Here is a 26486-nt window from a genome sequence, read left to right as displayed (position 1 = left end):
ACAAGTACACAAGATTCTAAATATTTTATGTGGTCATTTTATTTTGGCTTTGTGTTCGTGCATGCGCGCGTGTGTGTGTGTGTTCATGCATGCGCGCGTGTGCGTGTGTGTGTTCGGAGTCAAGGCTTTAAGAGCAGTGGTTTTAATAACTTGCTATCAGCAATGCTTGCAATCAGCAGTATTGCAGTGAGTGAGAGCACCCAAATAACCTTGGCAACCTTGGCTTTGCCTTTTTGTGTATGCAACAATATCTCCTCTCAGTTGCAGGGACAGTGCCATATGCAGAAATCTCATTAAGATAATGCATGTGTCAGTGTGTGCGCGAGTGCATGCATGTGTGCATGTAAAAGTCTGGCTGGACCTTGGCATTTCTGCTCCCGCCCCTCATGCACAAAACAAGGAAAAACAAAACACAGCACACAATGCGAACATGAAATGTGAATATTATTGTTTTCTTGTAGGGTGCCTGATGAATTTGAAATGAGCACATATAGACAGAGATGTTAGCAAAATGCTACCTAGCGAATGTAGCAGCAGCAGCAGCAGCAAATCTTCAATCCATCCTACCAATAATAAAAATTCAAACTACCTAGATGAATTACAATAATCCATCTAATTGCAGTCTTTAAAAAAAATCATATAACTTCAATATCCCAATGTTATTATCCGTATATATTCCTTTAATTTTCGTTATTCCATTTTGTCCTGCATCACTGAGCATCCGTTTGTTGCCAGCAGATGAAGAGGGGACTGCTCTCATCCTTAAAGAGACCCCCCCCCCCCCCCTCCAAATCCTCCTCCACCACCAGCATCCCATATCAGCCAATTAGAGACACGCTCTGCATCTTACCGTTCTCCCACAGCCAATCGGTGCTCGAGAGAGGAGCCAGATCGGCAGTTGGGTGCAAAGAGCAAGTGAGATAAAGGGAGGGGACTCGGAGAGGGGTGCAGGATATTAAAAAACGACAGCCGCAAGAAAAAAAAAAAAAACATACATAGAAAGTGTGCCATGAAACACACAAATACGTAGGTGTACATGCATTTATACTACGTTGTCGTTTTATGCTTCTTACGCAAAATTCTTTCGTGTCTATTTTCTCCTTTCTTATGCTAGCGCTAGGATCTATTTTTAAATCATGAGTGATGTCATCCGTTAGGCAGCACTATGAGTTTGTGCTGTCCTCTGCTGGTGACAAAGAGTATTAACGGCGGACAAAATATGAACCTGACCTGGGCACAGTTGTGAGGTAGTTAAGCACATTTTTGATTTCGTCCTCTTCCAGTTCGCTGAAAGTTGGGAATTCTGGGAAGATGATGATAGGGCTGCCATCAGTCCCGCGGCCTCCTGCGGGCAGAGGTGGACTCAGTAACACTTGCATTCACAATGAACTTTTGCTGGACAGAAAGTTGAGCCTTCAGCAGTTGGAGAGGCGAGAGCAAACGTACGATAAAAGACCCCAGCTTTTCCCTGTACGCAACTAAAGGATATCATTAGACTTGATTGTGACAATTCATTCTTCTATCACCTATACCTATAGTATCACTAGTGCGCATCAAGGAAAATTGCAAAATCAAGAAAAGACAAACACACAGATGGATTCTTCTTTTCCCGGTCGCTCAAGTTGCAAAGCAGACAATCACAGTGATTAATTATTCACATAGCGTCACGAAGCAAGCCATTATCGTCATGGCAACCCAATGCACAGTGTCATTGTGTGGTATTTGTGCACGTCTTGAGTGCAAAAGTTTGAAACATTGTACAAGAGGAAGACTTTTGTCTGGATGAGACAATATGATTGTGCAGTGTAGAAGACCAAGAAAACAGACAAACCTGGCAGGGCGGCAAACTGCTTCTGGAGTTCGGTGCCAATTTGTGCAGCACACAGAGGAAAATCGTCTGTCTGCAAAATTTTATCTGTGAAGAGACATGTATACACTTGTTTTTATCGATTGAAGGCTTCAACATCCATGTCAGGCATTAGAACTGCTGTATTATGCATTTTAAATAAATGGCATGATTAATTGGGATTTCACTAATTTGTTGTCTATTTTTTTTATGAGCTTTGTGAGAATGAATAACACACCTAGCTTTTGCTTTCTCTGTGCAGAAGGCTGTCAGGTTGAAGTCAAACTTTTATCATAGTTTTCCAAACACACTGCAGGGATTCAAACATGAAAGTATGGATATTCAATGTGTTTACTGTATTTACTCTAAACATTAAAACGAACAGAAAACAGTTTCACAACCAAAACAAACGAAGCTTGATTCTGAGATCCTGCAGCCTTTAGGACCGAGGTTATAGGGGACATGCTTTCATCGACCTCCTGTGAGTCAGACTCATCACCATGCCAAACTACTGGTCAGAGTAGAGTTACTATGCATGTCTTCAAAATACAGCATGCAAGATGCTAAAGTGCAAATAAGATCAAAAGTCCTTAAACATCTATTCTGTCATTTTTTTTTATTGATGTGGTTTGTAAACGTAGTCATTATATCTGCTGTATGAGCACATTTAGGCTGCACTCACATTGGATATCGATATCGGCAACATATCAGATTTTGATCTTTACGCTGCCATGACACATGTTCCATTTGTGTCACTAACGACTACAAAATCTGAATTGTGTCACTCAATCCACACTGTCATCCAGCCAAGGACTCAAATTTGCAACCTAACCCTGCACAGTGTGGAATTATAGTGTACTCAGCAAACCACTCTGTAATCCCACATCTACCGGCCCCCAGATGTCAACATGGAACATACTTCCCACGAGTTCAGGAATCAACCCAAAGGGTATACTAGGGCGGATTGCACCTTGAGGGACACAAATAATAACTCTTGTACATTTCTGATTGTGTAGAGGGCTGAAAAACCTGCAATTTTCAAGTCAACGGGGCAAAACAGAGGTACTACCTGTCTCTTTTTTAGAAAATAAATTATAGCGTGTTGAAACCCTTTAGAATGCAAAGAAGAAACAGAAGGAAAAACATGCAGCAAAACGTATGGACAATGGTAAAATGGAGACGTGGCATAGCCGCAGGGCCACTCGGCAGAGTTAGACCTCAAGCATTCCAGCAAAGCCCAGAAGCCTCTAATTTGACCAAAAACAACCATTCTGTTATAATTATCTGCTACTACATGGGAGTGAAACAAATTTCCACAACGAAGAGCAATTTAGGAAGATTTTTTTATTTTCTTTTTTTTTATTTTCTTCATTCCAACACAAGCTTTGCATGCATGCATTTGTTTGTTGGCTACACGTTAGCTCATAGCAGCTGCTAGCGAGTCTGTCCGACATGCTCCCAGTGTGGTGACACATGTCACATGTCTTGTCTCACACATGTACCAAGTGCGCATATGAATTTTTGCTGGTTGTGACTTTCAGTTTGACTTTTACATGCACTGATTGGTGTTTAAGGTGACTTTGTCTTTTTGGGACAGCTTACTTGGCTCTCTGAAGTTACTTAAAATATTTTGAGGGAACAAACACCAATACAGGTCAAATTCAGTATTCTGCAGAAATAATTCAGACGTAAAGGTTGATCCGTGCGAGGAAAGATGTCAGACATGCTGGCGTCTTTTTTAACTACTGCTGAACTGTCTGCTTTCAGCCCAATGAATGACAAACTGCGACTGCTCTGCTGTGAGTTAAACCCTTTAGAGAACACACATTCACAGTGGAAGTGGGGCACACACAAATAGTGAGGAAAGAATGTCCTTCACCTTATTCACACCCTTCCCCCCCCCAACCGGACACCCCTTCCTCCTTTCATGCTTTTTCATAGACTTAGTAGCAAGAAATAGGCATGCGTAAAAAGGAAATTGATCCTCATACCTAAATAACCCATCATGTCCTGTTAATTCAACAAGGATGTAGAGAATGTCGGGCCATTAATAGTTTTTCTTTTTTGTTGTTGTTTTGCCGGAGACTGTGTGGTATTACGGCTGAGAAAGTGAAGCGGAGGAGGAGAGCACGGAGGTGCTTGTCTCAACTGGGTGACCCAGGAAGGGATTTCTTTACACATACCTACATATTTAATGTGTTGGCCCACTGCTTGTCCACACTTGTGATGTGTTCCCACTATGTATGGCTCAACAACACCATAAAATTTTCCAACACACTTGGGATGTGTTCCCACTACGTATGGCTCAACAACACTATCAAACTATCCAACACTCGACAAGCATCTACCCTCAACTGACAGAAAAAACACTAAAATCCATGTTTTGGCAGTGATCAGAACTAAAACATAGGCTACTTGACACCATAGGTTTCTTTTGTGATTTTTATACAGTTGTAAATCTTTTTGCAACCTAATCATTTCTTCAAGATCAATTTGCTGTATCCGGCAATAAAGGCCCAGTTAATACTTTTAATTACAGCATCAAACCACAGGGACACACAGCCAACTCTCTGTTACCCGCAGCATTTATTTTTGCTAAACACACTGCCAATTCAAACATAGCAGCCAGCTGTTAATGGCTCCAACTACTTATGGACAGTCAATGTTCAAAGTCCCAGGAAGTAGGAGTGTGTTGAGCACTGTGTACGCATGCACAGAGGAGCAAAAAACCCTGCTTGAGGGCAATGCAAACAAACAAATGCATGTAAGTTAGTGTGGATGATGTGCACACACCATCGAGTTCCAACAGAGAAATGGACAGTTGTAGTTCAACACACACGTGCGTGCATGAAGAGATGCCAGGATTTACCCGCCACTGTGCAGCTTGTGTATGTGTGTGTGTGGGGGGGTGGGTGGCTGGGTGTGCGTGCGTGCGTGCGTGCGTGCGTGCATGCGTGCATGCGTGCATGCGTGCGCGTCATAAGGGAAGCAGAGCTATATTATCGGGCATTATAGTGAGGCTTTACCAAAATGCCATCTGTCACTGATACATGAACACATGCACGCACAAAATGGTTGACAAAAAAATTAGGTCACCCAGTGATCTGGAATGTGTATGTGTTGTCCAGTCCTGATCCCAAAGATAGAATTAGGGATCAAGGAAAACTGCATCCAAAAAGGCTGGTCACAAAAGAACAAAAAAACACGGAGCGTATCAAGCTGCAATTTCGATTTTGGTTGAGTTAAATAATTTGGCTGCTGTTGGTGGAAGTACTTCTCTTCAAACCATTAAGGAGGAGGAAAAAAAATACAAAAATAGAACACAGAGGCTTTTAGCTGACCGACAATTCGGCTTAGGCCTTTTTAAGTATACTGGCTTTTGCATGTATATTTTCATGTACAAGCGTGCACTTCGAAGAAAATGATGGTTAAAACAATGCGCAAACTGAATGTTAACTGCCTTTGCGCTTAACTAAGTCGAAAGCCAAATATGCCAACTGAGAAGGAACTGGACAAGAGCTGACTATTGGTACACAGGGCTATTTTGTAGTCATTAAAAAAAGGAAATCCAAATATTACCTTCCACATGCAGCTGACACCATGTGAAGTAGTGCTAAAGTTAACTGGGTCCCAATCAAAAGGTCAACTATTGCCTGAGGGAGGGAAGGCGATCCGTTGGCTGAAAGGTCACTACCTGAATGTGAAATTCATTCTGACACTAAAAAATCAGAGCTATCTGATGCACTTTATGCTTGAATTGTTTTCAATTTGTCATCTTTAATTCAAATTCCTTCCTATTTTGTTCTCATCCACATAGCAGACGTTTATTTTTTACCGGACTCCTAAACAAGAACTTGTTCCTGCTTCCATGTCTAAGAATCATGGGAAATGTAGTCCTGCTAGCCTAATGCTGCTACCAAACCGGACACAAACAGTGTTTTTTGGGCTGTGCGTTCTTACGGTTACAATGCAAGGTAATATCATTACGGTATGTGGCACTGGAAGGTAAACGTAAATTTATATTCTTTTCTATTTACTTTCAAACTCATGTAAATTCATTGATACCCGCATCTAATCGCTAAAATCCTCAATGAAGCCTACACTAGGTGGAAGTGCGCTTAGTGTTCAAGACCATGCCAGTTTAGCAGTTTATAATCTTGACTTGGCTAAACTAAGTGGTCCCTTAACTGTCTTTATGTGTGAGTGAGGGTTAGGCATAGCAACCCCCCCCCCACACACACGCGAGAACTTGACATCCAAACACTGAAAGTGGAGTGTGCTCTAACCTTTTCCCCAAGAGAACAACTGGAAGCACTCTAGGTTAATAGGACAAAAAAAAATCTGCACACAGTGTAAGACACACACACTCCTTCAATATGCGCATCTAACCTCAAGACAAAATGCATGGCTTGCATTATGTATGGCAGATGAACAGTGAGTGATGCTTTCAGAAGGAGAAGCATCTTGCTTTCATCAGACACAATCGATGATGATGACAAAGTCAAGCCATGATCTTTCATTCATGTCATACAGAAGATCCTTGGGTCTTAAGGGAAGAGTGAACAGTGATCAGCTGATTCAAGAAAATGACAATGTCTCATGGAACAACATGACATCATTTGTGGCCCTATCCAAACCATTTCCCTACAAATAATCTGTATAAGGTGTTTAAGTAGGAAGATGTTCTTCTCAACAACTTTAGCAAGTACAGTCAAACCTCTACATTACGATTTGGAACCAAAGAGTCATGGTTTGAGTCCGGGCAACTAGATTACTAGACTAGCCTGCTTCCTCACCACTGCATCAACATTATAGCCTGTAATATCATCTCTAGAAATGTTTTACATTTATGCAATGAAACATTCATTTCAATTATTCATCTTGGTTTAACTCTACCCACAAGTGTTTTTCCTCTGCAAAATATTAAAGAAACGGTGACTATGACACTATACTATTTGTGGAGACATTCAATATTGTTGCTAATAGTCATTCCTTTGCTAGTTATTCCAGGGAAACACACACTTTTATCAGAAGCACAACTAAAACCATCAAAAAGCCTGACACAAACACAATCCAACAAACCACATCATAGAACACTGATGTTACAGTGGTGCACTTAATAGGACCAAAAGAAGCTGCAAAACAACAAATGAACACTTGAGAAGTCACTCTACCTGTCATCATCTTCAGCTGCAGCCAAAGCCTGGTGATCTCAAAGCACAGTTGAGACACTCGGTTGACAGCCATGATTGCTGTTACCTATTTGACCCTCTCTCCAATGCATGTACACACAAACGCACGCTTGCGCACACATACTAGAAGACGCTCACACATAGCCGCATGTTGTCAGAGAACATCCCAGTGGAAGTTCCGGCATTGGCAGTCCATTTCTGCACAGCTGAGGACTGAGGCAGCTCACTGACCTGTCACCACACAGTGGTGAACACACTCACACATCCACACACACACTTGAATACATAGTCTCCCCATGGTAGGCGGAGCTTTAAAAGTTCCACCCCCAGTTTCACATTTCACACTGTTTCTGCACAAAGGATATCTCTAATGCTTGACAAGCTCCACACAAGTCCGCAACTGCTTCTGTCACACTCAGTGGGCACCAAGCACAGACATAAGTCGTATATACATACACATAATGACCGCAGGGGGAACCATTATGTGCCAAAATTACGTGGTAAGAAAACTCATTTGAAAATTAAAGGAGGGCGGGGGGGAGGTGGGTTCTGAATTTAGGACATCAATCAATTAAAGTGATTATCGTTGCTTGAATTATGTAACAATGCTCAAAATAACTTTCTTTGAACCAATTTATATGTTCCTTCAGGAAATATATATATACACACATATATATATATATATACACACATATATATATACACACATATATATATATATATACACACATATATATATATATATATATATATACACACATATATATATATATACACATATATATATACACACATATATATATACACACATATATATATACACACATATATATATACATACATATATATATATATATATACACATACATATATATATATATACATACATATATATATATATACATACATATATATATATACATACATATATATATATACATACATATATATATATATATATATATACACGTATATACATACACATATATATACGTACATATATACACACACATATATATACGTACATATATACATACATATATACATACATACTAGGGGTGTAACGATTCATCGATACACATCGATTAATCGATATAATGCTCTACGATTTATTGGCATCGATGCTAAACGTAAACATCGATTTATATCGCCGGGTTTGACCTCGTGCTATGGCTAGTGTCCAAAAAGACGAGGAAATTTGCTTGTGTTTTTTCTTTAAATGTGCGGCGAGATTTGTGGTCCCTGAATATTATATCACCGAATGGCAGGATTTACAAACTGCACGTGTCTTGTCCGTTGAGCCATCTTTTCTTTGGAATCCAAAGTGCTTCCAAACGAATGACTTGAAGCCTAAAGGGGAGCAAATTTCCTCGTCTTTTTGGACACTAGCCATAGCACCAGCCCAGGAGCCGCGTACTAGTTGTCGACTCCCCTTTCACGTGCCTGCTCTGCTCACGACGCAACACGCCGCGCACTGCGCCCGGAAAGAGGAAGCGAGCAACAATGAACTGGATTTCAAAATAAAGTCGCGTCTAATGTCCGAGGTCAAACACGGCGATATAAATCGATGTTTACGTTTAGCATCGATGCCAATAAATCGTAGAGCATTATATCGATTAATCGATGTGTATCGATGAATCGTTACACCCCTAGTATACACACATATATACATAGTCGTATGCAAAAGTTTGGGGACCCTTGATCATTTTCAAGATTTTTCTTTATAAATCCTTGGTTGTTCAGATCAGCAATTTCAGTTAAGTATACCACATATAGCAGACAAACACAGTGATATTTGAGAAGAGAAATGAAGTTTATAGGATTTACAGAAAGTGTACAATCATTGCTTAAACAAAAGTAGGCAGGTGCACACAGATATGCAGCCACAGGATGTAAATGAGACGTGTGCGTGTACGTGTGCGTATGTGCATATGTGTGTGTGTTGGGTGGGTAGCAGACGAGCCAAAATGTATTTATTTGTTGCACTATCGACTCTTTCCGTTGCTGGTAGATGGAGAGTAAACAGGAAGACGCCAATTGAGAGGCGACTCAGGAAGAAAGAAGTGACAGTAGGATATACACTCATGGCACATTCATCACTCACTTGCTTTTTACATCTGCCAAGTGCAGAACCGGACAGAGCAGGTTAAGTTTTGCGTTCCTTGGTTTGCTGCTGTGTTTTCCCTTAATCACCTGCCAAACTGACACACAAAACATTTTGGAATGGTGTGGTGTGGTAAAGGGAGAAACCTTACAGAGGCGCTCGCTTGATATTAGTGTTGACTGTGTTATTTCAAGATGTCTAATGTAGCAGGGGGGGGGATAATTAAAACTAAGCACTTGAAGATTGTCAAAGCCTTTTGCACCTTACGGAACATAATAAAACCACATCAGATAACATAACTTAAATAATGAATAACAGTGTGATAAATCTTGTGATTTTCTTTTCGGTTAAAGAGGAAGTATCAACACCACCACAACCCCCCCCCCCCCCCCACACACACACACACACCACAAATGAACACACATGCTGATTTGTTATGAGCAGCTGATCAACACGTTTTGTTTGTGCAAATCCCAAGCAATTAAAATATCCTGTTGCAATTTTAATTTAACCAGGTGACTGCATGTGGAAAATAATTAGTTTGTACTATTTGAGATTTAAAGAATACGTAAGGAAAATTGATTTTTCTTCATCGACATGTGTATAAGAAATGTTATTGACTTTCAAGCCATTGTGGCAAATACAAAGAGGCAAAGAAAGAGAAAGGTTTAACACCTGGGCAATAAAATGTTAAACACATATCATTTAATGTTCTAAGTTCTAACCAGGGTTGTACATTAAATCCGGATTTGACACGTCTTTTGTTGTTATTGCCTCGGTCTTGACTCCAACTCCTTGGCATTTGATTTATTTTTAGAGTTCAACCATGTGTTTACTAATGAAAATTGACATCTCCTTTGACACTTACAGAGACACCACAAAAACAGTTCTTTAAGTGACAAGCTCTGTCTTCACATTTTACACTTATACTAGGGCATTGGTTCTTAGCCTGGGTTGGATCGAACCCTAGGGGTTCGGTGGGTCGGGCTCAAGGGTTCGGTAGAGCCTCTACTGCGGAGGGCCAAACACACCTGATTTGTCGTGTAAATTTGTGATGACTTATGTCTGAACTAGTCTCACAAAGGCAACAGCAGAAGTTACACTGATTTGCAGGTACAGTGGAGCCTCGGTTTTCGAACGTCCCGGTTCTCGAACAAATTGATATTCGAACAAAAAATTCGAGATTTTTTTGCTTCGGATGTCGGACGAAATTCGGTTGTCGAACCTCGCGGGATGAGCCGAGAAGACCCGCATGCCAACTGACTCGGTTCGTTCTCGTAACTCTGAGGATTGGATCAACTCTAATCATGTCTCCAAAGGAAGCAAGTGGGAGCAGTAAAGCCATCCTAAAACTCAAAGACGCTCCTAAAGCAATGCGCCCAGCGCGCTGCGGTTGCGCCATCGGACCAAATTAAGCTCCCTGCGCACTGAGGTCCATTTAAATTTTGGAAAGTACATTAGGACTTTAAAAATATTTTCTAAATTTCAGCGACGGCTCTTTCACAATAACGCAACCAGCGCAGTGCAGTTGCTACGGTTGCGCGTTCGGCGGTGCGCTGTAGTTGCGCGATTGGACAAAAATGCGCAAATGAAAAAATGCTTAAAAAAGGCATGTTTTTTTTTTTCTGCTTGGAACGGATTTTTATTTTTTCATTATTTGTATTAGGAAATTATGATTCGGAATTCGAACTATTCACTTCTCGAACAGCCTTCTGGAACAGCTTGTGTTCGAAAACCGAGGCTCCACTGAATGTAATTTGTCGTGGGTTCATGCACCGTTGTTCTTTGAACAAGGTAATGTTCATGCACGGCTCATTTTGTGCAGTAGTTAAAAAAACATCGTCTTGAATTTGAATTTTTTTTTTTCCTTTTTTCACTAAAAAGGGGTTCGGTGAATGTGCATATGAAACTGGTGGGGTTCAGTGCCTCCAACAAGGTTAATAACCACTGTACTAGGGAAAGAAAAGTATACCACCCGTTTTCCTCTCACCTTTTCAGTCTGGCTGCTCCATAACATGTTTTCCATGTTTTGACAGAATCAATCATTTTTAATCTAGGTGGGAATTGGATACAGTAAACACTGCCATGGCTGGCAACCAGTTCAGGGTCTCCCCTGCCTACCACCCAGAGACTGCTGAGATACACTCCAGCCCACCCACACCCCCATGAAAATAAACGGTTCAGAAAATGGATGGATGGACAGTCGGACGGACGGACTAAATTGGAATTCGGCATTTAAGCCTGCACTGCTCTGGCCAGGCAGCGCACTATACAGTATGGCAGCAACAAAGATGCCAGTGCACCACTAAAATGAGTCAGAAGCCGTTATGTTTAGGTTAATTTACTACATGTTGCTTCAATTCAAATTAATACCAAACTAATTAGGGTAAATGCAATAATCAGTAAGATATTGAATATGTAATGACAACTGTCTGAAAGGCAACAGTAGTAGAGTAGCATTACTGCCGTAGTCTTCTTCTTCTTTTCCTTTCAGCTACTAAAAATAAACGGATTGGCTCTAAATAAAGACCAAAGAAAATGGATCAGAGTAGCCGTAGCAGGCAATAAGTTCCAAAAATATACTCAATCGTCACGTGCATGCGTGCACACACGCATGCTATTTATGCAAATGTCATTGCGAACCACCTTGAATAAATAAGGATATGGCACTTTCGCCGAACCAGCTGTTCTCCTCCGTGGCTGTAAAATTATGTAAAGTAATCTGTGGCACAGAAGGAACACCTTCACAAAACAAAATTGTTCACTTTAAAGGGCACAGAGTTTTGAAGGGTGCCCGCACTTTGACAATTCTTTTTCAAATTCAATAAGCACATCCTAAATACCTTTAAAACCGGACAAGCAAAAATTCTCAAACCACCGGGTGACAGATTATGTCAGTAATTCCAAGAAAGTAGCTCATAACTTCGCCAATATTGTTCACTTAGTCAATGCTTCTTCTATGCTTGCATGCATGCCAAGCACATTAAGGTAACAGATGAAGTAAGCGAAATATGCAAGACAAAAGGTAAACACACACACTTACAATGCAGCTGTTGACAGCACTGGGTGTATCTGTAGTAGCGCTCCATCTCTGGCAGTGAGATGCAGACAAAGCGCTCACCTTCATGCTCCTTCCAAACCTTCTCCTGTTTATTCTCCATCTCCACAGGTAAAGAAACAAGTACCACCAACCTTATCCTGCACTTCTCATTTTATTTGATTCATCTGGATGTCTCTCCCTCTCCATACACAAGTACACCTGTCAACTCACATGATCATTCCTCCTTTTTCTGCCCCTCCCTTCTGCTGCGCTGCAGATAGGTATCGGTTTGACAAAGACACACACACACCACAGACACACAATCTGAATTGCTCGTTGCACAGCCAATGACAAGCATTCATCATTTCCATGTAATCCTGCACTCAACTCACAGAAATTGAACAATCTTTCAGGGACCACTGTCAAGCAAATGTTAAGTATTAGCATTAGCATAGCGCCACAAAGTTGGCTCTCTAACTAATACTACTGGTACAGAATCAGCCGTCTGCGCCTTCAAAACACACATATCAATGCCCCAAGGGGCTCACACAGTTTGCTTAGAAACGCTCAAATACAAAATGTTCACTTTCATGTTCTTCACAAAACAAGGCAAGTCCTCTGATCTTTCATGTTCTTTGAGTGATTAGGTGTGATAAACGTTCCGACGTAAACATAATTCAGCTTCTGTTTAAGTCATAAACTACCAAAAACAAATGTAAGTCAACGCTCACCTGTGTTGTCCATCTGTGAGTACTTAAGGTTCTTTTTTTGACCTACTCCTCGACAGCAAAGACAGGCAGCCATGACAAAGTACAAACACACTTGCTTGTGCGGCTGGATTGATAATTTGCTGACCTTGTTCTTCTCTTATAGTCTGTTCATTGCTCAACCTGTGGTGGCGAGTCAGTGGAGCCACAAATCTGCATGCGGGCGTATGGAGGTATAAAGTCTGTTAGAAGTTACCCACATGCAAAAGCTAATCAGTTACTATAGGGTCAAGCTGCCACGTACTACTACTGCAGTCAGTAAGAAAGTATTACATACTGTAAGAAGCCTAATTTGGAGGTGTTCATTTATGTACATTACTGTACAGTATGAACAGTACATGCTAAAGAGAACACTGACCTGAGGTGGGACGATGGCCGCCACTGATATTTGATGCACATCGAGGGGGGGTGCCAAAAGACAAATTATGAAACAATTGACTCAACAAAGTTTGAACTTCTTGAATCAAGTCCACCAGAGACATGATCCGAGGCGACTGATGTTGTATGAATACGACTCAGCCGGCCCAATACGACCCCACCGCTTGCTGTTTGCGCATGTTTATTTTTCTTAATGTCTGGGCTGCTTTATCAGAGGAAGAGAGGGGAGGAGGTTGTCCTCTGACATCACCCTCTCCTTTCAACTTAATGTGCTGAATGAATTTGCAAAGCAAGCTTGAGTGTCTACTTATTTACAACACGCCCTTCTGGGTTTGACTCAAAATTAACTGGCGCCTTCAAAAAAAGGCAAATTACCGCCTTGTTCCACTCGATTCCTGTGTGTATGTTTACTGACACTACTTCGCCAAGGTAATAAAACATACTAACTCCATCATGGAAGTATTAATAATGTGATTATCATTAGGATTATTATTACTATAATTTATTTTGTTAAATCAAAAGTGTATGACTTCTTATATTGTCTTTTACAAACATGTTCACTTAGTCATTGCTTCTTCTATGCTTGCATGCATGCCAAGCACATTAAGGTAACAGCTGAAGTAAGCGAAATATGCAAGACAAAAGGTAAACACACACACTTACAATGCAGCTGTTGACAGCACTGGGTGTATCTGTAGTAGCGCTCCATCTCTGGCAGTGAGATGCAGACAAAGCGCTCACCTTCATGCTCCTTCCAAACCTTCTCCTGTTTATTCTCCATCTCCACAGGTAAAGAAACAAGTACCACCAACCTTATCCTGCACTTCTCATTTTATTTGATTCATCTAGATGTCTCTCCCTCTCCATACACAAGTACACCTGCCAACTCACATGATCACTCCTCCTTTTTCTGCCCCTCCCTTCTGCTGCTTCGCAGATAGGTATCGGTTTGACAAACACACACACACACACACACCACAGACACAATCTGAATTGCTCGTTGCACAGCCAATGACAAGCATTCATTATTTCCATGTAATCCTGCACTCAACTCACAGAAATTGAACAATCTTTCAGGGACCACTGTCAAGCCAATGTTAAGTATTAGCATTAGCATAGCTCCACAAAGTTGGCTCTCTAACTAATACTACTGGTACAGAATCAGCCGTCTGCGCCTTCAAAACACACATATCAATGCCCCAAGGGGCTCACACAGTTTGCTTAGAAATACTCAAATACAAAATGTTCACAAAACAAGGCAAGTCCTCTGACCTTTCATGTTCTTTGAGTGAAACTGGATTAGGTGTGATAAACGTTCCGACGTAAACATAATTCAGCTTCTGTTAAAGTCATAAACTACCAAAAACAAATGTAAGTCAACGCTCACCTGTGTTGTCCGTCTGTGAATACTTAAGGTTCTTTTTTTGACCTACTCCTCGACAGCAAAGACAGGCAGCCATGACAAAGTACAAACACACTTGCTTGTGCGGCTGGATTGATAATTTGCTGACCTTGTTCTTCTCTTATAGTCAGTTCATTGCTCAACCTGTGGTGGCGAGTCAGTGGAGCCACAAATCTGCATGCGGGCGTATGGAGGTATAAAGTCTGTTAGAAGTTACCCACATGCAAAAGCTAATCAGTTACTATAGGGTCAAGCTGCCACGTACTACTACTGCAGTCAGTAAGAAAGTATTACATACTGTAAGAAGCCTAATTTGGAGGTGTTCATTTATGTACATTACTGTACAGTATGAACAGTACATGCTAAAGAGAACACTGACCTGAGGTGGGACGATGGCCGCCACTGATATTTGATGCACATCGAGGGGGGGTGCCAAAAGACAAATTATGAAACAATTGACTCAACAAAGTTTGAACTTCTTGAATCAAGTCCACCAGAGACATGATCCGAGGCGACTGATGTTGTATGAATACGACTCAGCCGGCCCAATACGACCCCACCGCTTGCTGTTTGCGCATGTTTATTTTTCTTAATGTCTGGGCTGCTTTATCAGAGGAAGAGAGGGGAGGAGGTTGTCCTCTGACATCACCCTCTCCTTTCAACTTAATGTGCTGAATGAATTTGCAAAGCAAGCTTGAGTGTCTACTTATTTACAACACGCCCTTCTGGGTTTGACTCAAAATTAACTGGCGCCTTCAAAAAAAGGCAAATTACCGCCTTGTTCCACTCGATTCCTGTGTGTATGTTTACTGACACTACTTCGCCAAGGTAATAAAACATACTAACTCCATCATGGAAGTATTAATAATGTGATTATCATTAGGATTATTATTACTATAATTTATTTTGTTAAATCAAAAGTGTATGACTTCTTATATTGTCTTTTACAAACATGAGCGTATGTCTGAGCAATAGACTTGACTTCAGATGCTCATAATTGAGCAACCAAGTGAAGCACAAAACACTCCACGATGAGAAAGATAGAAGAGTGGCCAGCATGTCAGTCAGTGTAGGAGGTTTAACGCTTAAATCTTAATTTTTAAGCGGCTTCATAACAGCAGCAATTTAGTTTGGGAAATAGACTTTACTGAACCAACAATTCAACATTCAGATTCCACTCACTGATTTCTGCCTTTAAAAATTCTCAGCAGGTATGTTTTGTTTTGCTGCTACTATCCGCTTTCCCAGTCTACTGACCAATCAGTGGAAAGGCCTTGTATAATCGTCAATGAATAGCATTGTTTTTATGAAAGGAAAGGTGGCATGTCTGAGCAGTCGAGCACCTCGTTGTTCCTCAACTGTCAGAAGTGGTTGGCAAGACATTTGTTCCCATGTTTTTCACCCAGTGAGATGCAAATACACGCAAAAGCAAACTGAATAAGCGACACTAGCTTAATTATATATATTTACAGTATACACTTATGTAAGTGAAGTGTAAAAGTCCATTCATTGCGTAGTTTGGTTTCATATCACCGGTGTCGGGCAGAGTCCTGACATCTACCAAACCATCACTTTAAGACAAAAAAGCCGCATGATTCTTAAGCCGTTAAGACTGATTGGTTTGTCGAACACAGCAAGCCATCTTCAATATTTGGTTAATAATTTGTAAAAATAACAGACCGACGTGTGAACTGACCAATTGTACAAATTTGTGGAAAAAAAATATCACATGCTAACACACGCACACACACACACACACACACACACACACACACACACACACACAGTAGTTGAGGTCTTTGAACCTTCATTTGTATTTATTCATTCTAGTCTCTTTTTTGCAACAGCTGATGACAATGTGACAGTCTGACCCCAGTAGCCACTTCCCTCTGAGAAGATCCTGTTTCGTAATGTTGGTCAATTGTCAGAAGTTGTCTTGGTCTTGTGAGGTCAAAATGCAAACAGCATGATGAAGACGAGATTTTAATGCCAACTGTAACTGCACCACGTATGTATCAAACCCATGCTGTGAATTTGGTTGTTCAGCACCTTGTTTGTGAACTGCCAGTTTTGCAAAAAAAATACTGAAGCACTGAAAGAGTCTAAAAGGTCCATTCAACATTTTAAAGAAAGTCAAATTAAACTTACCTGCAAAGAAAGAAAGAAAGAAAGAAAGAAAGAAAAAAAGAAAGAAAGAAAAAAAGAAAAGAAAAAAAGAAAAGGAAAAAAAGAAAAAAAAGAAAAAAGAAAAAAAGAAAAAAAGAAAGAAAACAAAAAAGAAAGCATCAAAAAAGAAAGAAACAAAGACACAAAGAAAGAGAAATAAAATAAGACAGTAAGCAGGAAAGAAATAAAAGCAAAAGAAAGAACAAAAGAAAACTTGTTTTGAGGATTGTGCATCTGCCCACCCATCAATCATTACAACATTCTTTATTTACCAGCCTATTTCCTAAAATTTGCGCAAGCCACCCGTTCAGCACTTCCACTGAACAGCTGAAACAATAGGGTTGCCAAACGTCCTCTTTTTTTCGGACATATCCTACTTTTGAGCCCTAATAAAATGTCCGGGGGGAATTTTAAAATCGTTTGGGATTTTGTTGGACTGCCTCAATCATAATACATGTACAATACTTTGTCAATAGAATTGCCACTCCGTTCCATTTCACTCAGAAACCAAAATCTGGTGACCCTAAAAAAAACGATGTGGCATAACTACTTGCACACCGTCTGGCCGTAGTCACAGAGCAAAAGAGAAACATGGCAAAAGGTAAATAGATCTTAGTACAGATTATATTTAGCTAACAGTCGCAGCAGCATTAGCTTCTGATAACCAAGACACACTTGCTCGGCTAAATTGTAGACAGACAGATGGGGATGCAAGGGGATTTGTGTTTGGCAAAGACATGTGGCACACTTGTTTTTTTCCCCACACCCTGCCAAGCCACCAGTCGTCGCCTAAGGAAAGCAGCAGCATGCCAGCAAGATTGAGTAAACTGGTCATTTGAGTGAAACCTGCGCTCACCATTGACCCGGCAGAGCGAGATACGATTACCGTATTTTCCGGACTATAAGGCGCACCTAAAAACCGCAAATTTTCTCAAAAGCCGACAGTGCGCCTTATAGTCCGGTGCGCCTTATATATGGACCAAATAGAGAATGATGGATGGATGGAATTTTACCTTTTTAAGTTTACTGATCTATCTGACTGTTTCGTTTTGTACTTATTAAAGTAAGCTTTACATGTTTATTTTGTGTGTTGTGTGATATTAACATTATTTATATATTGTTATTGTTTTCACTATTTCAAGTTATTATATTGTGATTGCATTAATGGTGCGCCTTATAGTCCGGTGCGCCTTATATATGGACAAAGTTTTAAAATGGGCCATTCATTGAAGGTGCGCCTTATAGTCCGGAAAATACGGTACTTACATCAGACTGCCCCTAAAACAGCTTAATAGGCAAGAGGATGAATAAAACGTGATGATATTCCAGATTTGGTTAGTTTGACAAAAGCATGTCATAGATGCGATATTGAAGGAGACACTTTTTTTTCCCCCACACTTTAAAAGAAATCATGTGCCTTGATAACGAATGTCAACTAATGGAATGCATCTTACCAGCCCACAATGTGGAAAACAAATGTGCAAGCTTAAACAAAAAGGTTAGCTGGATGTTAGAGACACCTCGTAGAAGTAATCTCATCAGACATATGCAATGCAATGAAGGAATGAGGTATCCTACCACTGACTGTTGACAGCACCTTCGGCGTCTGCTCCAGCTCATCTTCCACAGACAGTGTTGTTCCCATCCTGGTGCTATGAAAAGGACCTAACCTAGTGGACCGTCTTCCTCATATGCGTCTCACGGCCTGAAAGAGGCAGACCGCAGCGACAGCAGTAAACAACTACAAGAAACCACTTCAAGGCGGAAGAAACCGCCGAAACATGTCAGGTAATACACCTAAAATAATTTGTTTGATATAAGAGAACCGTGAAGTGATTAAAAAGGAAAAACAAGATGAACCTAGTACAACAACTACAAGAAACGCTCAACTTCTGCTTTATTTGACGGGCAGAATTATTAACCCCCCTATGGGGTTTGTCTCTTAGGTACATCCAAAATGCTAGTGGGTCAAAGTGACTGCATTTACTTTTAAGCCCCCCACACCCCACCCACACACAAATCTCAAGTCATTTTCTGGAAAACGAATGTAGGAAACATTAAAGATTTGTCCTCTTTTTTTTCTACAGATCCCTTATTAGTATTGCATGTCATGTCATGGACAAGACCATACTCAGAGTAGACATTGAGAAGCTGCTGGGTACCAGCACTTCAGGGACTGAAGACCGCAAGGTCATCCGCCGCATATGTAATATGATTCACCAAAGTATTGCCAATCATACATCCAGCATTACCGGTGTTGAGGCTGATAGAACGGTCATCAATATACAGATTGAAAATAAATGGGGAGAGGGTTCCAACTTGTCTGGCCCTATTCCTGACCCCAAATGGGGCAGAGACACAGTGACCCTATTTATCTTGGATTTACTAGTTGGCATACCAGTAGGACAGAATTCTCACAATACATTTAGGTAGTTAGGTAGTTTATTGTTTAGCACATATTATATCAGTAACTGTGCAAGGAGGGAGACGAAGCCTAGGGCTTGTAAAGAGCTCCACTTCTTCTAACCCCCAATTCCAACCCTTAATGCTGAGTGCCAAGCAGGGAGGCAATGGGTCCCATTTTTACAGTCTTTGGTATGACCCACAACCTTCCAGTCTCAGGGCGGACACTCTAACCACTAGGCCACTGAGCTGGTACACTCATTAAGTTGTTTAGAATTAAAATAATAAACCTGGTTTAAATCTTTGGGGCACCAATTAAACCAGATATGGCTCGCGAGCCAGATATGGGTCTTTTGGCGACGTTAAAAACTAGGGGTGTAACGATACATCGATACACATCGATTAATCGATATAATGCTCTACGATTTATTGGCATCGAGGCTAAACGTAAACATCGATTTATATCGCCGTGTTTGACTTCGGACATTAGACGCGACTTTATTTTGAAATCCAGTTCATTGTTGCTTGCTTCCTCTTTCCGGGAGCAGTGCGGCCGGCGTCGTTGTGTTGTGTGCAGAGCAGGCACGTGAAAGGGGAGTCGACAACGAGTACGAGCTCCTGGGCTGGTGCTATGGCTAGTGTCCAAAAAGATGAGGAAATTTGCTCCCCTTTAGGCTTCAAGTCATTCGTTTACTCGTGTACTGTGTCTCGTCACCGTGGGATGGAGGAAACGTAATTTCGATTTCTTTGTGTGTCTTGGCATGAAGGAATTGACAATAAAGCTGACTCTGACTCTGACTTTGGATTCCAAAGAAAAGATGGCTCAACCGACAAGACACGTGCAGTTTGTAAATCCTGCCATGCGGTGATCAAATATTCAGGGAGCACAAATCTCGCCGCACATTTAAAGAAAAAACACGACATTAAAGTTCAGTGTTAAAATAAGCACTTTGTATACTGCAATACTCTTGTAATTTCCTAAATAAAGAGTTTGCAGTACCTTGTTGATTTTGCGTATGAATTGTTATAAATCAGGATATTGTTTTATATTTTTTTTTTAAAAAATATATCGATCGTAGAGCACTATATCGTGATATATCGTGAATGAATCGCAGCAGGCTTTAAGATATCGGCAAATATCGTATCGTAGTTCTTTGTATCGATATTATATCGTATCGTGACAAAACCCACGATTTACACCCCTATTAAAAACGTTATTCAAAAGAATACATTAGTACACTCAAAAAATCATTGGTCTTAATTAAAATTCATGCATTTAATTGTATTTAACATATTGTTTTTGTTAATGGTATGGCTCTCACGGGAAATTATTTTTAACAAATGGGCATTTATGGCTCTGTCCGCCAAAAAAGGTTCCCGACCCCTGAATTAAACTGATTAAAACAGAGCAATTAATATATCTTTACAGGTTGACAATTTTCTTGTCTGTGGCATGCTCAGCTTTGAAGCCAAAATGATTATCAGTAGAGGAAATAGTCTCCACAACTCAGTCGCTTTCAAAAACCTTAGACAGTACACCGGCAAGGGTTGCTGATAGGGGTGTAACGATACATCGATACACATCGATTAATCGATATAATGCTCTACGATTTATTGGTGTCGATGCTAAAGGTAAACATCGATTTATATCGCCGTGTTTGACCTCGGACATTAGACGCGACTTTATTTTGAAATCCAGTTCATTGTTGCTTGCTTCCTCTTTCCGGCGTTGTTGTGTTGTGAGCAGAGCACGCGCGTGAAAGGGGAGGGGACAACTAGTCCGCGGCTCCTGGGCTGGTGCTATGGCTAGTGTCCAAAAAGACGAGGAAATTTGCTCCCCTTTAGGCTTCAAGTCATTCGTTTGGAAGCACTTTGGATTCCAAAGAAAAGATGGCTCAACGGACAAGACACGTGCAGTTTGTAAATCCTGCCATGTGGTAATCAAATATTCAGGGACCACAAATCTCGCCGCACATTTAAAGAAAAAACACGACATCAAAGTTCAGTGTTAAAGTAAGCAATTTGTATACTACAATACTCTTGTAATTTCCTAAATAAAGAGTTTGCAGTGCCTTGTTGATTTCGCGTATGAATTGTTATAAATCAGGATATTGTTATATATTTTTTACTAAAAAAAAAAAAAAAAAAATCGATCGTAGAGCACTATATCGCGATATATCGTGCATGAATCGCAGCAGGCTTTAAGATATCGGCAAATATCGTATCGTAGTTCTTTATATCGATATTATATCGTATCGTGACAAAACCCGCGATTTACACCCCTAGTTGCTGGTCTATAGTTATCGGAACAACAAACTTTATCTCGGCGTTCAACACCATCGCTCCTGACATCCTCCAACCAGCTTCCTGACCAACAGGAGACAGCGTGTGAGGCTGGGGGGCATCACATCTGACACCCAGACCACCAATACTGGAGCCCCTCAGGGGTGCGTCCTCTCCCCACTGCTCTTCTCTCTCTACACCAACGATTTCTCCTCAGGTGACTCTCCTGAAGTATGCAGACAACACCACTCTCATCGGACTGATCCAGGACGGTGATGAGACTGCATACAGACAGAAGGTGGAGCGGCTGGTCCATTGGTGCAGCCAAAACCACCTGGAGCTGAACCCGCTCAAGACCGTGGAGATGACAGTGGACTTCAGGCGTGAGCCTTCACCTCCTTTACCCCTCACTATCCGCAGTAATACTATTCTCTCCACAGACACCTTCAAGTTCCTGGGAACCACAATCTCTCGGGACCTGAAATGGACCGGCCACATAGACTCTGTCCGGAAGAAGGCCCAGCAGAGGCTGTACTTCCTGAGACAGCTCAAGAAGTTCAACCTGCCGCGAGAGCTTCTGAAGACCTTCTACACTGCCCTCATCCAGTCTGTCCTCTGCACCTCCATCACTGTCTGGTTTGGATCGGCCTCCAAACAAGACAAGCACAGACTGCAACGGACAATCAGGACTGCAGAAAAGATAATTGGAATCAACCTCCCATCTATCCAAGACTTGTACCTGTCCAGGATCAGGAAACGTGCGAGGAACATCTCTACAGATCCTTCTCACCCAGGTTGCAGTCTGTTTGAACTACTCCCCTCCGGACGGCGTTATAGACCTCTGTACGCCAAAACCAGCAGACACAGAGACAGCTTCTTCCCCCAGGCTGTTGCTCTGATGAACTCACCACTCTTAGAGTCTCAGAGTCATTACTGTGCAATAACATCCTGCTCTCCACACCTTTTTTGAATTGTCTATACTGTTTGTACTGTGTCCTCTCTGCATCCATTGCAGCCTGGTCATCCTGGAAGAGGGACCCTCCCATCTGTGGTCTCTTCTCAAGGTTTCTCATTTCCCCTAGCTGGAGTTTTGAGTTTTTCCTTGCCCTCTCGGGAGTTTAAGATCAGGGGATGTTTGAGAATATTTGCCATTTTTCACATGTCCTGAGTGTTGTTAGTCACCTAAATGTTGAACAGAGGCTGTCATTTACCGAAGTCAAATTCCTTGTTTGGCACGCTCAAACATGGCGAATAAAGAAACTCTTGAATCTTGATCACCGGAACTGGTATCAGGTACCATATTAACTGGCAAAAATCCATGAAGTAGGAAATCATTAAAGCAGATGACAAAAGAAAGGAATAAGCTCCCACACGTCGTCAAAATTAGATAAGCGGTATGTACAGCGCGGTTGTGTCAGTGAATTTAAATATATAGACTACTTATTTACTTACATGAGGAGGGTTTAACTGGCTGACATGTGTCACAGATGGGCTTCAGCCTTTGTGTGACAACAGATGCACTACGCGGCGGCCTTGTCAGAGTTGGAGCGCTTTGGCTGATGATTATGTTTTCATTTTTTAGTGTTTTAAAGGGCCGGTGTTTGGGAAATATGGTATTGTGTCATTTTTACCAGCTGAAATTCAGACTACCGTTTTTTTCCGTGTATAGTGCGCAAAATTTAACTAATTTATTGTCCTAAAATCTGGGGTGCGCATTATACATGGGTACAAAAAAATAAATTTTAATTTTCTTTTTTTTTTAATTTTTTTTTTTTTTTTTTTTTTTTTTTTAAGTCCCAATGATCGTCACACACGCAGGGAGGCAATGGGTCCCATTTTTATAGTCTTTGGTATGGTCTTAACTAGGCTGGATGTAATTTTTTTTGTTGGCGTTGATTTCTCCGACTGCCCGTAAACGCACCACCGCGCTCCGTGCGCGCACGGGACAGCAAACGAGCAGGTGATCGAGCAAGCGTCTGATACGAGAGCATTGCGGTCGCATAGAGCGTGTTTGAAGTGAACAGCAGAGAAGAAAGGCAAAGTGTTGTGAAATAAAATGCACAGAACGGATGCGCAAGACACGTCAGCTATATAAAGAGCGAGAGTTGTTTTCTTCCTATTAGTTTCAATTCACAGTTTAATTAGCAGTTTCAATCAGCAAATAACAAAATGCGTATTACAGGTAATATTTTATTTCACAACACTTTGCCTTGTTCCTTTGGTCTCTGCTGTTCATCCTAAAACACAAAGGCGCTCTTTAAGCAATGAGACAGTGAGCGCCCGGCGCGCTGCGGTTGCGCGACCGCACCAAATTAAGCTCCCTGCGCAGTGCGCACTGAGGTCCACTTAAATTTTAGAAAGTACATCAGGACTTTAAAAATATCTTCTAAATTTCAGCGACGGCTCTGTCACAATAATCGACCGGCGCGGTGCAGTTGGGCGGTCGGCGGCGCGCTACGGTTGAGCGTTCTTTCTCGCGCTCTCTCTCTCGCTCTCTCTCGCTCTCGCACACACGCAAACCGGATATCATACAGAGGCCGCCATTACAGATGCGCAGAACGGATGCGCAAGACACGTCAGCTATATAAAGAGCGAGAGTTCAGTTCTCTACCTAAATCCGTATTACAGGTAATATTTTATTTCACAACACTTTGCCTTGTTCCTTTCTTCTCTGCTGTTCACTTCAAACACGCTCCATGCGACCGCAATGCTCTCGTATCAGACGCTTACTCGATCACCTGCTCGTTTGCTGTCCCGTGCGCGCACGGAGCGCGGTGGTGCGTTTACGGGCAGTCGGAGAAATCAACGCCAACAAAAAAAATTACATCCAGCCTAGTTAAGACCATACCAAAGACTATAAAAATGGGACCCATTGCCTCCCTGCGTGTGTGACGATCATTGGGACTTTAAAAAAAAAAAAAAAAAAAAAAATGTTTTAAAAATTCATAAAAATTGGGTGCGTATTATACATGGGTACAAGCTTTTTTCCAGCATCAGCATGCCATTTTTAGGGGTGCGTACTATACATGGGGGCGCACTATACACGGAAAAAAACGGTACTGGTGCAACACTACACTATACATAAGGTCCATTGTAAATAAGCCACGTTCTTACTTTTACTATTAACCGGAGATGGATTTTCCGTGATAGTTTCAGCAAATCTCCTGAAACCCAAGGAAAAAATTCTGTGATATGGTGATATTACCTGGTGGTAATTTCTGTCCCTGACGGGGTTGTGGTTTCTTCAAATTTCTCATCTCAGTAGCACATGATGGAGCCTAAAAGTGATGTTTTTTTTTTCTTCTATTCTATTGTTATTTTATGTTCTGTAAGGCGCTTTGTTACTGTGAAACCTAATGTGAAAGCGCTATATCGATGTATTTTTCAGAGACCTTTTCACTAATTATACTCATGTAAGGTTTCTACTGACCATTTCAACAAACCTGACATAAAGACTATATTTTAGGGTAAAGAAGAACCTGATGGTCACTTTGTTAGAGCTCCACCCTTCCCATAAGGAAAGAGGGGAAACTTCCAGAAGTAATTCTTGCAAGTCTCTTATCAGGCCTTTAGGGTAGAGAGGCCTTCAAAAAGACACAGCCACCAGCTTGGAGTGGGCCAAAAGGCACTTGAAGGACTCAGACAATGAGACTGAATTCCATGGTCTGATGAACAAAGACTGAATTCTCTGGCTTTAATGCTGGACGTCATGTATGTGGGGAACCAAGCAACATGCATCACCTGGCGAACAACATCCCCACATTAAAAAATGGTGGCAGTTAGTGACTGAGAGACTAGACAGGATTAAGGGAAAGATGAATAAAGCAAAGTACAGGAACATCCTGGAGGAAAGTTTGATCCAGCGCTCTTGACCTTAGACTGGCGTGACGGTTCATCTTTCAGCAGGACAACGACCCTATACACACAGCCAAGATATTTAGGGATGAATTCAATTCAAATCTGTGAATGTCCAGACAGAGCCTGGAATTGAATTCGACTGAACATCTTGATGGAGATCTGAAAATGTTTGTACACTGATACGTATTTCCCATCCAACATTAAGGGGCTTGACGTTGCTGCAACTTTTTCATATCTATTTCCCTTCACTGCATCCAACAAAGATTAGCTTAACTGTTACCTTTCATCTTAACGCATCCAAGGAAATTGGAACATTTAGAACATAGGTGAATTACCTGATTTGAATTATATAAAAATATACAAACGAGACAAAAAAGACTAGTTTGTCTTTCCCAGTTGGTGTATCCTCCCAATCTCGACATCCAACATGGCGGCGAAACACTTCCAATCAGACGATCATGAACAAATTAAGGACGCCACACTGAAAATTTAGAACTAAAAATACCGTTTTGATTAAAAGTGAAACATCTATCAGCAAAGTTAAGTGATAAAACGGCCAAAGTTTGATATCGATACACAAGACCTATCAGCTTAACTCAATTGTCCCAATTGAATTGAATTGATTTCGAATCTGCGTCATCTTGCAAGGTTCAATTGGTTGGTCTCATCTACTGATGATTTAAGTGACAGCATGTGCCGCATGACGTTGCTTATCGTTAAACGTTGGTTCCACTGTTCCGAAAAAGCAGGAATAAGATTCCTATTGAGTCAGTGACAATAAACTCTACCCATCTCAAATATAGCATTAACATTATGTTTGGACTCGATTAGTAGTTACCCGCGTTTAATTGGAAGTCTCAATAATACAATATCGAATCTAAATAAATGTATATGCGATTTCCTCAGTGCATAAATCAAAGCATCATTCATGCAATCACATTTACTCTTTTATGCAAAAGCAAATAAGTACATGCATCCATCTACCATTAGTAAATGAATAAAAGCATATGATATGTACGCCGTGGGAATGGATTGAATTACCTTTAG

General features: G+C 41.1%; 1 protein-coding gene and 1 long non-coding RNA gene across 13 annotated transcripts in view; one reads left to right on the top strand and one right to left on the bottom strand.

Moving 5' to 3' along the window:
- The window catches only part of LOC133143700 (guanine nucleotide exchange factor DBS-like), a 40265-nt gene extending 21484 nt beyond the window's left edge, over nt 1-18781 (bottom strand). For 5 of the 12 annotated variants that reach the window (XM_061265799.1, XM_061265856.1, XM_061265861.1 and 2 more), the window contains exons 1-3: nt 13308-13499; nt 1832-1915; nt 1231-1345 (exon numbers count right to left, since the gene is read on the bottom strand). In XM_061265799.1, the coding sequence (XP_061121783.1) occupies nt 1231-1345; nt 1832-1915; nt 13308-13431 (323 nt within the window). In that variant the 5' untranslated portion in view covers nt 13432-13499. Of the gene's footprint in view, nt 1-1230; nt 1346-1831; nt 1916-7020; nt 7326-12185; nt 12319-12913; nt 13049-13307; nt 13501-18473 lie in introns of those variants that run through there. The other 7 variants (XM_061265875.1, XM_061265886.1, XM_061265848.1 and 4 more) reach the window with 6 other exon arrangements.
- LOC133143755 (uncharacterized) lies at nt 12333-16889 on the top strand. Its single transcript, XR_009710477.1, has 3 exons — nt 12333-12463; nt 13056-13122; nt 16577-16889. It is a non-coding gene; the product is annotated as an uncharacterized LOC133143755 (long non-coding RNA).
- Nucleotides 18782-26486: the final 7705 nt, after the last annotated feature.

Source organism: Syngnathus typhle, linkage group LG2, assembly GCF_033458585.1.
Source record: "Syngnathus typhle isolate RoL2023-S1 ecotype Sweden linkage group LG2, RoL_Styp_1.0, whole genome shotgun sequence".
NCBI classification, from domain to species: domain Eukaryota; kingdom Metazoa; phylum Chordata; class Actinopteri; order Syngnathiformes; family Syngnathidae; genus Syngnathus; species Syngnathus typhle.
Note: the sequence above shows the minus strand (reverse complement) of the source record. Positions and strands in the feature narration are given on the sequence as shown.